Below are 13,176 nucleotides of genomic sequence, written 5' to 3'. Positions count from 1 at the left end.
CAGGAACCCTGGCTCACCTCACCGAGTGAACGGCGTCATCACATCCACGTTACTTTGGTTACTGCCCGCAAAGGTTTACATTACTTGAGCTTCGATAGCAGCTTTCCATAATGGAAAACCAGCGATACAACCACAGCTGGTGGGGATGTTCTGCAGAGAGAGGGCATCAACCCACAGCCTGCTCTGGAGCAGACATCTGGCTTGGTTGGCCAGCTCTGTGAGGAGACATCTCCCATGGCCCGCTCACCACACGCCATCTGAATATGGATGGAGAGGAAACCCAGCTGCAGACACAACAGAGAGCTTCTCCGTGCCCGTCAAGAGTGCCCATTGCCCACCTCCAGCAATGACTCCAGCAGGGAGGCAGGAGCCACACCAAGAGGACGAACTTCACAATCCCAACCAAGACCCAAGGCTCCAGACACGGACAACGGTTAGCAGCACAGTTAGAAAGCAAAAATACAAGAGTTGCCTTCAGCTGAAAAGGCCTTATTAATGAAATCGGATTAAGCAGGATGAATCTCCTATTACATAACCCTATTTCTGCCTAGTGGGTTTCTTGTTTTATTTATTCGAAAGAAAATAAAGTGGGGGAGTGGTGATGTAGGGAGGGGAGGAAGCAGCTCAGGAAAGGTGACGAGTTCTCTTAAAAAGTCCGTGAACAGTATGAAAACACAGAGGCATCCTGGGCACAGAATGATAACAGCCCTTCAATCAATCCACAATTGATTTCACATTTAAACTTTAGATCATCTCAGTAAAAAGCCTTTTGTGAGCCGGAGAACCAGAATCTGCATTTCAATGGAGATGCTCTGGACGCTCAGCCAGCAGAGCTTGTCAGCAGAGCTGGGCTTTGGGTGGGGAAGGAGCCCACATCTCCGAGGATGTCATTCCTTGCTTATCACTCAGTAGGTGATAACGAGGTGCTCTCACAGCACTAATTAACATCTCACACTAAAGGTTGGGTGGGTAAACTGTGTCCTTGCCTCGCAACAGGATCATTTACCCAGAGCAGCTACAGGCTTAAAACTCTGCTGCTTAACCTCCCTTCTCCTGCAGTCCCATCCCCTGGGCCCTTCTGGGACAAGGACTTTCACACTCGTTCTGCTGCCGAGGATTGGGAGGTTGGGGTTGAACAGACTATTAAGGACACCAAAAAAATACCGATTTTCTGCTCCCATTTGATCTCATGATGGCATAATGCTACCCATGCAACCGGCAGCCCTGGTCTTAACACCTCGAAGGCTACTACGGAGGAACGTGAGTGATGGATGCCCTTATGTTAAAGCGCTCGGTTTTGGTAGCGCACAGACCTCTCGACTTGTGGTCCAAGCCCAGGGCACACTCACCGAAGGAGACGTCACCGAAGCGGAGGGAAGGGACATCGAAGTGAAACGTGGGTCCAATGACACAGCCCCTGTGAGGACAAAAGCAGAAGAGGCGTTGGCTTGGTTCAAGAGAAGTGCGAAGCGCAAAGCGTTCGGCTTTTGTTACCCGTTGGATGGATAAAAAGCTGGTCGTGGAACCATGGCTGCTTTCAAATTAACCCGTCACCCTCAGGCTCAGCACGTATCCGTGTGGACAGCAGGCAGCCAAAGCAAAGTCGTCCGCAGCCGATAGCTGTTGAGGTGGCTTAGGGCACCACATCAGGCAGGGAGCCCAGGGTATGACCCCCAATTTATCACTGGCCCAGTGACAGAGCCTGAACAAGTGACAGCTCCGTGCCTCAGTTTCCCCATCTGTAACATGACGACACAGAGCCCTCCACAAAAAAAGTGGACCCATTGTACTAGTTTTCCCAGCTTTGGTACTTCTTAACTGGAACTACAGTTTCCACAAAGTACACAAATGTCTTTTTCTCAGAAGATCTTGGACTTTGAGGCATGAATCCATGCCCAGACACCCAATGACCGCAACAAGAGCGGCAACAGTTCTACACAGCGGACAGTTGAATCTTGGAGGAAAGTATCAGCTTGTCACCCGTGCACCAGCTGACACGTGCAAGAGCAACAGATCTTAAACCACTGAACATGGGTGTCCTGAACCCACCACACCTCCTCGCCCACCCTTAAAACTCAGCAGCCGGGCTCTGAACTCCAGACCTCACCAACATCCACTGAAATCAGCACTTGGAACTGCACAACATTCATTAGTTTACTTCATGGTTGATGCCAATCAATGCCAGCCCTGCCTCTTAGTTAAAAATCCAGGACCACAGTGAATGGTGCCTCCTAGTTTTATTCACAGGACCGCCACTGGGTCTGTCCTGCAGAGGAACAGACCCCAGCGTCATGCAGGAGGGACCTGCATTCATCCGTGGTGCCCCGTTTCCAGCATTCCTTCCTAAACACCAAAGAAACAAGCATTCAAGACCTTGTAAAGGTTGGTTTCCAAGTACAGGAAAGAATAATCACCTATGGTTTGGGCATCTTCTGATTGCCTAGTCAAAAAGCACTCAAAAACTGAACTTGAGGAGTTGCAATCCAACGGTAATTCTCAATTCTTGGAGCTGAATCCATTCCTGAGAATAAGACGGGTAGAAAATCCCTGCTCCCGCTGAAGGTCCCTTTCCAAGGACCTCACGTAATCAGACCTAACCTCCCAAGCCCCAACAGCTTGCTTCGGATGGAGCAAAAGGAGCAGATGTGCTTTCTGTCACAGCACTTGCCAGGAGATGACGGAAAAACTACCTCCAAACCAACGGCGAGTGGGGACCACGCTGGGAAACTGCCAGGGATGAGCCTTGCCAGGCAAGTGGGGAAGCAACTGCCATTTCTGCTGCGTATCTGTGCTCAAGTTAAACCTGAATGATTGCCCAGAGACTTGGGCAAGGAGCCAGCCCAGAGCTCTGCGCACCACAGCTGTTAACACTACAGCTTGCAAGAAAATGGGGGAAGTGACAGTGTTTTTGGCAACAACCGTGTTTCACAGCAGCATTAAATAATGCACTTGGGAAGGGAGAGCAGTGTCCTTGCAGGAAGGATAACACAAGGTGGGAGAGGAACCACTTGGACTCTCATGCCCGTTCCTTCCTTTGCAGCCCAGCGTCCCAGCAGCCAGCTCGCCTCGCTTCAAAAGAACTGGGAGATTTTCTCCAAGGAGGACTAAATCCAGTGCACAAAACCTCCCAGAGAGGGAGGCTCAGCTTGACCTGGTGATGGACATCTCCGAGGCATTTGAAAACAAACAGCTTGAGTTGTGGGGCTGGAGAAGGAGAGGGAAGGGCTGGAGAGGGATCCTTGAAACAAAGGCAAGACAGAAAGCACGGAGGCAGATGACATCTCGGAGAAGAGTGGACTGCAACAGGAATTACTGCTGAGGGACAGCTGTAAGGGGGCAGATGGGGATGCTGGGGTACCACCAGATGGGCTGCACAGGAACCACCATCCAGGACGAGAAGAGTACGAGGATGAGGAAGAACAAAAAGAAAGGACCATCCATCCTCTTCCACGGACATGGATATGCACTGAGCTCAGGGCTGTGCTGGCAGAACAGGGCAGAGAGTGGCCACGGAGAAGGGGAGGATGGGCTGGGCCCTGGGAGCTGGGGCAGCAGTGAGGAGAAAAGAACCACTTCATTTGGTGAAGGGGAACCCAAAAGACAACCATCCTGCTGACAGCCCTTTTCTTCCCCAGGAGCAAGGCCACTGGGGGGCAAAGGCAGTGGGCACTACCCAAAAAAAGCCAAGTACTACCCCTGATAAGCACATCTTCACAAACAAAACCCGCCCTTGCTCAAGGAGAAAGCTGCTCATGCAATAACATCCCGTGACCAGTTTGGGGGAGGGACAGAGAATAAATGATTTGATTGTGAAATGTTCCCTCTTGGTTTCCAAAAAAAGGAGCACTTTCCCTCCGAACACCAAGCCAACATAATCGTTTCTCTACTGAGGTCAACAGACCTGCTCACCTCTCTTTTCTGGCAAAAGTAATAACCTTCTTGTTCTTTTTTATCACTTTCCCTAACCTTACGGGTAAAATCGACTGCAGATTCCTTTCATTTCTTGACTGCCTTGATCTAGTGCCTCCCAACTGCAGCAGCCTAGGAGGCACAGCCCAGCCCCAAAGCTCCACAGCACCCAGCATCTCCTGCCTACGCCACGTTGTCCCACCAGCCCACGGTTAAGACAAAACGGGACAAGTTCACACGCTGCTGTGGTCCTGAGAAGTGAGTTTTTCCTCTCCTACCATCAGCTTTTTTTTTCCCCCCTCCCCTTCTCCCCTTTGCTTGGTGAGGGTTATCTTTTATGACGACGCCTGCCCATGGGATGATGCCCAAGTCCTTGTGACAGTACTCGCCGCAGAGCTCCCCGTCTCCCGCATCAGCACTCTTCTGGCTGCAGAACAGAGGTACCGTAGCTCTCGCTGCACAAAGAGCCAGGAGGACAGCTTGTCCCAACACATTAGCATGAGAGATGATGTTGAGGCTGCTGCTGCCCATTTTGTAAGGATTATTAACAGAGGATTTTAGAAACACTGCTTCTGGCTGCAGAATCGCCACCAGCACGGACAGTGTCACTTAAAGCCCCTGAGTCCTCACACAGAGGTGTCAAAGGGTCACCAAAGGAACCTGCTGCTTCCAAATTTTGTGCAAACAGCATCCTGGGAAGCCACAGAGCCACCCTGGCTCAACCATGAAGGCAAAGCTGCTTCCCAGTGGGACCCAAGATTCCCAAAGTTAAACTTTGGCTGGTGGGAGGTGATTACCCCGAGATGGCAGGTGCCCACCGAGCTCCTACAACCCTCCTCACCTGATAGTCAAGGTCACAGGCTCCGGAGATCCATCCACACTGAACCTGAATTCTTCTGTGAACTGCCCCAGGATGGTAGAACTGAAGGAGATCTGGATGACTTGGAGTCCGTCCGGCACAATGGTGCCCTCCCGGGGGAAAAAGGTGAAGCAGGAGCCCAGAGCTGTAGCTGGAGGGACCAAGGTGAAGACACCATCAATGGCTCCTTTGTTAAACAGGATCGTCTGCAATAACAAGAAAGCAAAATGGAAATACATGAGGAACCAGAAGGCTGGTTTGTTTTCTAATTAAACAATTAACATCTGTATGAGGCAGAAGATGCTGTGTGCCGCTGCTTGGCAGAAGCCAAAGAAAATACTAACAGGACAAGGTCTGCCTTTGGGTTTTTTCCGCAGTAACTTCCCGTAAACAGAATCACTCTGGGTTTATTCTGCTGACATAGAGTGGTCCAACTTGCAGTGCAGAGGACCTGCTCAGCACCACCACGTTGATTCAGTCCTGTCCCCAAGAGCAACAAAGGGCAGCTGCAGCCGTGAATCATCACATAACTGCTCCTGCCGAGTGCCATCCTGCCGAGGGCAGAACACATTCAGCTTCCATTGCAGCCAACAAGTTTATTACATGTAGAAGACACCTCAGGACTGCACCATGACCAACTTCAGAAGCACTCCTCAAGTCTGCCACGATATACAGTTTAGGTTTATTTTATTTTTTCTTTGATCTGATAGTTCCTTAGCCTTTGCTCAACCAGACACGTCAGGAAAGGATGAGAGTGAGGTGCACAGCAGCTCCACCTGTTCTAAAAAATTTTTCTTTCATAAATATTCAGCGCCATCATTTACAAACGTAGAATAAAATGCCAATTTGGAACCAAGCTGTATTTTGTTAAACGCTTGAGAGATCACAGAATCATTAAGGTTGGCAAAGACCTTTAAGATCATCAAGCCCAACAGTCAACCCAACACCCCCATGCCCACTAAAGCATGTCCCCAAGTGCCATGTCCACACGTTTTTTGAACGCCTCCAGTGACGGTGACTCCACCACCTCCCTGGGCAGATCTACTACCACGAACAAGTGACACAATCCCCCAGCATTGGTTGAGATTCAGCTCTTTTCATGTTGGGCGAGAAATACCCACACCTTGCCTTGAAGTACCAGTGCGCTGTCAGTCACCAAACCAACCCAAAGCAAACCTGTAAAGTTTCTGATTGCTGCAGGGTGAAATTCTGCCACTTCCATGGACTCCTCTACCTGCTTTGGCTTTCTTTTCCCTAATTTTTGTCCTGAAATTGAGGAAAAATTGAGACAGCAGCGGAGAGATGCCCCTTATTTTTTAATTTTGCAGCTGCTGTTGAAAATATTCACATATTCAAACTCTGCAGTGGTAAGTTGAAAAATACTCTCTCCTCTCATGTGTTTTACATCCTTAATTACAAACTGCACTTAGGGATCCTGTGCTGAGCTGAGGTTTACCACCAGTCTAACTGCTGAGGACAGCATTAACAGCATCATCTACTTATTCACATTTTATCAAGTAATGAAAAGAATAAATTGATACAGAGAGAATCAATAAAGAATCAGCATTAAAAATGCATAGAGAGCACAGCATTTTGGTAAGAAAACACCTTAACGTGTCCTTCCCTGCCACAGTCCAGCTTTTGAAAGTGTCTGGCATGATGTATCACCTCATTTTCTACCTCTTTTGGTCACTCTATCTTTTTTTTTTTTTTCTCCCAGAAAACTTGACACCATTGGGGGAGGAAAATATACAGAAAGTTCCTTGGCTTCACTTCAAGAAATGTTTTGGTCTTTATAGAGCCAGAGGTGCAGCCAGTCTGAAGAGCTGCGAGAGACTGGTTGGCAAGGGCCAGCTCTGAGCCAGGAGGCTGGACCGCTTTCCTCTGACTCCCAGGAATCAGGCAGGATGCACTTGAGTTGAGTTCAAACATGGTAAATTTGATACAGCTGCTTTTTAACAGCCAGAGTGCAAAGCCGCATTGCATCCAGGGCTGAAACCAAAGCTTTGAACACCTACCTGACCCTTTCCTGGGGCAAGGGGCTGGATTTTTTTCCCTGCATGAAGCCTCCCAACTACTCTCAAAGGGAGGTTGCCAAAAAGCGGGGATTAAGGCTTCGTGAACACCATATACACCTTTCGGGTACCATCAAAAGTCCGCAGATTCTGCGAAAACCCCCAAATTTTACTATTATGTCAATATGCCCTGCCCACAACGGCCCGAGTTGCCAGAAACCCCACCGTCCCGAGGTTCGGTGCTGCCCAGGTAGCCATCAGGATCCAGCCCAACCCTTGTGAACCCCTACTGCTCACCTCATAGCCATGGGCTGATCCAACAAAAACCTTTCCAATGTCCAGCTGGTCAAAGCTGAAGCGGAGTCGGGGTCCTAGGCCTTCCCCTTTGATGCGCAGGGGCAGCCTGGTCTCACGGCCTGGGGAGAGATTTCCATTTCAGTACAACAATTCCCTCTTATCCTGGATTTTCCAGGCTGCCCCAGTGCTAGTCCCTGACTCTGTGCTGGATGGGACCAGCTCTAGATGCTCCAGGAGAAGGTACAGGACCCTTCTCTTCCCTCAGGAGATACGCCTTTGGGCTGGTTTCTAATTTCTAACCAACCCCTTGAGCTGGTTTCTAATTTAGCGATGAGTTTGCACCCTGAAAAAACGATGCTGAGTTTAAAACACGATCTCTGAATTTCTGCCCATGCTCTTAGCTTTGAAATCCATTCAGCCAAGGCACAAAGCTCAAAAAAACAGAACTGAAGACAAAAATAGGCCATCTATACTGATGCAATGGGAGATGACAGCGCAAGAGCTGAGAATTACGAGCCCAAGCAAGGCGAAGCTCCCTGGTAACGGCGATGCGCGCGTCCGAGTGCCACCTAGAGCAGGGAGAGCATCTCAGCCACCGCTTGTGCCCAACATACAGCTCCGTACCTGGGTGCTCCAGGGCTCACCTCCTGCAGCAGTGCCTAAATAACACAGCTTTTTCATCTCCAGAGCAAGCGCTCACCTATTCCCATCACGATAACAAGAGTCCGGCTTTGGAAAGACACCTTACCTGAAACATGCTGACCAGCCATGGAAAACCAGCCTCCTCGCTACTGATAGATAAGCCACAAATACACTGCTAATACACACATCCCTTGCTGCAAAGGTAACAGCAAAGCTTCTACCTAAACTCCAAGATGCTAATTTTCTTCCATAAGTCTGCTAAGGTGACTTAGTGCAGGATCCGAAGGCTGTTCTGAATCACCGGAGCAGCACAAAGTGCCTGAACTCTAGCTTGAATTTCAGCTTGGGTCTCCCTGCCATCCCATTTTACTCTGCGTGGCGAGTAGCACCAAGGAGAAGAGCCCCAAAATTTGTATATAACCTTCACTGTAGCTTTTCTGCAAAAACTATTCCTCTTTCCTTCGAGCTCCTTTTGTGCAACGCTCACCATCTATTAAAGATTAGAGATTGAAGGTTGCTTTTTTAAAAAGAAAGCCTTCTGCATATTTATTCAAGAATGTCCAAAATGACTTTTTATTGCAAAGAGGAGCCCAGGTGTGACACCACAGTGACCAGATCCCAACTTAAAAAAACTCCACCCCTCCTGGAACAGCCTTTATCAATGATTACTGACTTTCTGATCTTGCAACCATGCAATGAGGATGTTTGATGATGTCCAAAGCCAGAAAGCAAAAGCTAGGGAGTTTCTGTTGAATTTAACATTTAAGTGGATCCAGCCAAAGCCCAGCTGATAGCAGAGATGAGTTTTGTTTCACAGCTCAGGTGCTACAACCACAGAATTAAGGTTGGAAAAGACCTCTAAGATCATCAAGTCCAACCGTCAACGTGACACCACTGTGCCCACTAAACCATGTTCCCAAGTGCCACGTCTACATGTTTTTCGAACACCAGGGATGGCGACTCCAGTTGGAGAGCTGTGTATTTCTACTTCAGACACCATAGAAGACGCCGTATTGGGTGCTCACTGGCAAAAGATTTCTCCATCTTGCACCGTGTGTGGCTTAATTTTCATTAAAAACTCTAGGTCTAAGCCATGAAAGCTCCTAGAAAATGACAAAGATTTCCAAGTGACAAGCTTTTGTCCATGATCGTGCCGAGACATGTCGCACTGTCACTGCAATTGAAAAATCAGTGGCAGTTCTTCCTCTTCATCCTCTCCTGAAGGACCACGGAAACCATCCTTTCTTCTACGCCTACGCTGCGCTTGGAACTTCAGGAAAACCCAGAAATTTTGCTCTCCCTCCTTCCAGGTGAACCTCCTCTTCCCAAAGGAGGAGGAGCAGACTAAGCTACAGGGAGCATTCAGGAGAGCAGAGAGGGGAAAAAAAGAGAGTATGTCCTCCTCTTTGCTCAGAGCTGGGGCCTTCAGGAGCATCCAGCCTTTGCCCAAGGTGTGCGCCCAGCTGGGCTGTGGCCCTGTGATGCTCCCGCCATAACACGTCCCAGAACACACAGACCAAAGGGCACGGAGGGGCTACAGCCCCCTCATCCTCAATGCCAAATCCACTCCTGGTGCTGCGGAGCGAGAATTTGGATCTCAGTAGGAATAACACCTCAGCATGTCATGCAGGGTGTACGATTCGGTGTTGCTGCCTCTCTTTCAGATCAATAGGGGTGTAGGTGGCCCAACAGCACAGGACTTTGTGGCCTAAGTGCTTCACTTCTGCCTTCTGACACTCCACTTCTTGTTCACAGAACGTCCCCGTGTTTTGAACATGATTCTCATCTGACCACGTCAATGAAGAGAGGTCCACAGTTTTACATGACGCAGGACATCACAAGGTAAAGGAGTAATCATCATTTGGGATTTTGCTTCTGCCTGCAAGAGCATCTTAGAAACAAGTTTTGGAAGAAATCAGATGTAACCCAATGCATTTCCACATGCAGAAAAACCTTAAAAACCCCACGAATTTTAGGTGTCTGAGCCCTCCACCATGTGCTTCCTTTCAGCACTCAATAGCCATGGCTCTATTTGCATGAATAACTAAGAAAGTTCATTTTGAGCTTAAATATTTGCCAAGAGCAAATTTCAAACCGCTGCTTAACTGCCAGTTGCAACGTTGCACGGTGCCGATTCGTTCTGCAAACCACCGGATCCAGAAGCATCTGCTACGCAGTTGATGGAGGCACCTGCAATAAAAGTGGAGGCCAGCAAAGCCCCTTCCCAGTGGGGCATGAGATCCAGCTGCACAATTCACAGTGCTGCACCGGGGGCAAAGTTTCCAAATATTCCCAGCACGGAGCACATGCCATCTCGCCATCTGCAAGTCATCCTCCAAAGGGATTTCTGGCTGGCACGCAAATGCACGAGGAAGGCAGTCACACCTCTTAGAGGAATCAAGCAGCAAAATTAATTGACTCCCTAGTTAAAGAGCGTTGTTTTCTTCTTTAAACTCTTTTTGCACCCGGGGACCGTGCCTCTGGGACAGCTTCCGCCCTGACAATACCGTGGATCAGCTCTGTTTTGTACAGGATGGGGGTCATTTAAATGGCTTCTTTGAGGTCCTCTTCCAAGGAGGAGGTCCTCAGTCAAGGTCTCCCAAGGGTCCATCAGGGCCTTTCAAAGAGCAGGCTCCTCTTTCTAAACACAAATCATTTGCCCAGCTCCACTTCTTCTAACCAGCTCAAGGGTCACACGCAAGTCGTTCTCCTATTTCTCTGCAATGAAGCAGCTCTCCTGGCACAACCCCTGGAGATCCTGGCAGCAGTGATGGACATCCCTGTTCACCAGAGCAAAAATCCCAGAGCCAGGAGCACGGCACTGAGCGGGGAATCCCTTGGGAGCAGCTTTTTACATCAATCCTCTTCTTCTACAGCTCTAACGACTGCAGCTAGTGGGCAGGAAGACAGTTTGTTAACACAAGTCCTGTGTAATTACTGGAGGTGGCATTTGCCAAGTAAACCCTGCGCAATTACTGTATAAATAAAAAGCTGTTCCATGACATTTGTATCCGTTGGCTCAGATAGGAAGGCAAGAAAGCAGCTGGGTTAGCGATTCACCACGCTCCAGAAAGGGAGCCCGGCTGCTGGAGGACCACAGGCATCGCATTTCCTCCTCTTAGCTGGGGAAAACCGTAACGTTCCCGGGATGGAAGTCCAACAGCGACCTCCCACTCTCGAAAAACACCTTAAGCAGCTCCATGCAGACGCAGAGGAGGGACAGGGTCACCCGGACCATGCAGCTTGCTGCGAGCATTCCTTGCTCCACGCTAGCACAGCAAAGCGATCCCTGCTGTCGGGGCAAAGATAGTATAACCGGGGTGGGTCAATGCTAACAGCTCCCAGAAGACGACTTGACAGCACTTCTGTAAGACGCGATGAACATAAAGCTTGCCTAGCAGGCTGCTCTGGCTCCGATGCCCAGGGAGGGCATTTCACCCTGCTGGAGGAGTGTGTGCTGGCCAGAAGCGGTCCTTTCGCAGACGCCCCGCGCTCAGCAGGGCTCAGCCACCCAAGGACCGGCAGCAGCTGGGTAGCAGCGGGTGATCCAGGGTCAGGGAGTGCGTTTATAACTCTGCTCCTACTGCCTCAAGGGTCTGATGGTGCATCCAGGTAACAAAGACTCATCTTGGAGGCGAATGGTCTATAGGGGCCTTTCACTAAAGCTGTTCTGGGGAGCTCTACAGACACCTCACAGCAGAGCGAACGCCAACAAACCCAGGGCACGAAAGTTTATCTCTTCACTGCATTGTTCTGGGAGCGCTGATCCTGAGCCCTGGCCTTAGACCCGAGCCCACCTGGAAGCCGCAGGGACAGTGGGCACATGCCAGCACCACCCTACTGGCCATTGACCCTTCCTAGCAATTACACGAGACCCGCGTGGGCTGGGAGACTATTTCTGCCTCACCTTCACCAGGGCTAACCGATGCAGGAGAAAGGAGCTGTACCTGAGATGTCGCAGTAGACCGTTTGTTGATAGACTCTGGCTTCTCGGGGTTTAAAGATCACATTGATTTCTGCCGAAGAATTTGGCCAGACGTCTCCCTCCTAAAACAGGAGACAGCAAACTGTTTATCTTCAAACATTACATTCCTCGTTTTCAACCACAGCCCTGTAGCCTTTATTTAGAGCATCAGTGAAGAGCAAGGAACAAGCCACGCTTATCAACAAAATTTATAAGAGAGTTTGAAAGCAGCTGCAAAAAAAAAAAACCCACAAACCTTTAAGTCCCTTACCTTTACTGGTTTAAATTGTGTTAAATTAGGGCTATAACGAAGCAACCAAACTGGCTCATGCTCCAGGAAATCAGGCAGGATTTCTTCAGAGGTACCCACCGGTCTAAGGAAAAGGTATGTGTCTCCTGCAAACCTTCCCATATATCCCTGTATCACTATGGCTACGGGAACACTTCTGCTCCGATCAGAAGAGATTTCAAGTTTCTCCTCAACACAGGCTCAAATACGAAGAGATGGGATTTGCTTACAGCTCCAATCCTTTTGCAACCAAAAAAATCAGGTAAAAAAAAGCTCTTTTCCTCGTCGTGCTCAGAGATTTAAGTCCGGGCCATGCTACCAGTGCTTCTCCAACTGTCTGCTGCTTCCTTGGGGTCTTCTCTCTCTGCTTCTCTCCCAAAGAATCCTGGCACTGGTGCTCAGTCCCGGGGAGACCTGTGGCTCATTTCTGCAGGCACCCCTGGTTTGGAAAGGCTGTCACTCACTTCTTGCAACTGGTTTAAACAAAGGCACCGCACGCATCCCTCGAACCCTGCTACTACAAACGTCTCTTGGTGCATTTGTTGACGTAACCTCTGACAACTATAAAAATACTCTACAGGGGATGAAAAATTTAGTTAATAGGAGACAAAAAGAACAGTCATTTTTCTATCAAAATCAGGCTTTGATTCTGCTTGCTGCTGGGTATCCTCAGCACTTTGTCCAGAGAAGTCTTGAACCGACTGGAGCCTCCGGCGCTCCTGCAGCATCAATATTAAATAACTATAATACTTCCCATCGACTTAGCACTTATACCCCAAAGGGCAGTCCCCACAAAAATTAAAGAGCAGTGACATGGGGAGTCAGCTGCAGCTGCAATTAATTCCCCAACGCATGGCTTCCTCAGAGTCAACGGAGCAGAGGGAAGAACAGGAGGAGAAAAACTACACCGACAAGCCATCACCACCAGAGTAATAAGAAAAGGGAAGTCTTAAAGCATAAAATCACTCGGATTCCTCTCAAAACCTCAAGCAAAGGCCTTTGCCAGATCAAATGTGCTTCGTGTTCCTATCCAGCAAGCAGCTGGATGAAGAGGAAGCCTTATTACCCAACAATACACTTGCTTGAGGAAGCCAACTGGGGACATCAGCCTGCAGCCCGCAGCCAGCGTGCTCGATATTAGAGCCTGTGGGTCCCGCAGGGATGCTGCACGGATTCAGCATCCGTAGAATTATCTTGGGTT

The 13,176-nt window shown here is 49.3% G+C and overlaps 1 protein-coding gene across 1 annotated transcript in view; it reads right to left on the bottom strand.

Moving 5' to 3' along the window:
* Positions 1–11,769, bottom strand: part of HYDIN (HYDIN, axonemal central pair apparatus protein) — a gene marked incomplete at both ends in the record, with an annotated part of 93,733 nt that extends 81,964 nt beyond the window's left edge. Inside the window, 4 exons of the mRNA XM_010288184.1 lie at positions 1,350–1,417; positions 4,751–4,974; positions 7,081–7,199; positions 11,670–11,769. Of these exons, the coding sequence (XP_010286486.1) occupies positions 1,350–1,417; positions 4,751–4,974; positions 7,081–7,199; positions 11,670–11,769 (511 nt within the window). The remainder of the gene's footprint in view (positions 1–1,349; positions 1,418–4,750; positions 4,975–7,080; positions 7,200–11,669) is intronic.
* Between the last annotated feature and the right edge of the window lie 1,407 nt (positions 11,770–13,176).

This window comes from Phaethon lepturus, unplaced genomic scaffold (genome assembly GCF_000687285.1).
Source record: "Phaethon lepturus isolate BGI_N335 unplaced genomic scaffold, ASM68728v1 scaffold18665, whole genome shotgun sequence".
Classification (NCBI taxonomy): domain Eukaryota; kingdom Metazoa; phylum Chordata; class Aves; order Phaethontiformes; family Phaethontidae; genus Phaethon; species Phaethon lepturus.
The sequence above is the reverse complement of the archived record's forward strand: the minus strand, read 5'-3'. Positions and strand labels throughout refer to the sequence as shown.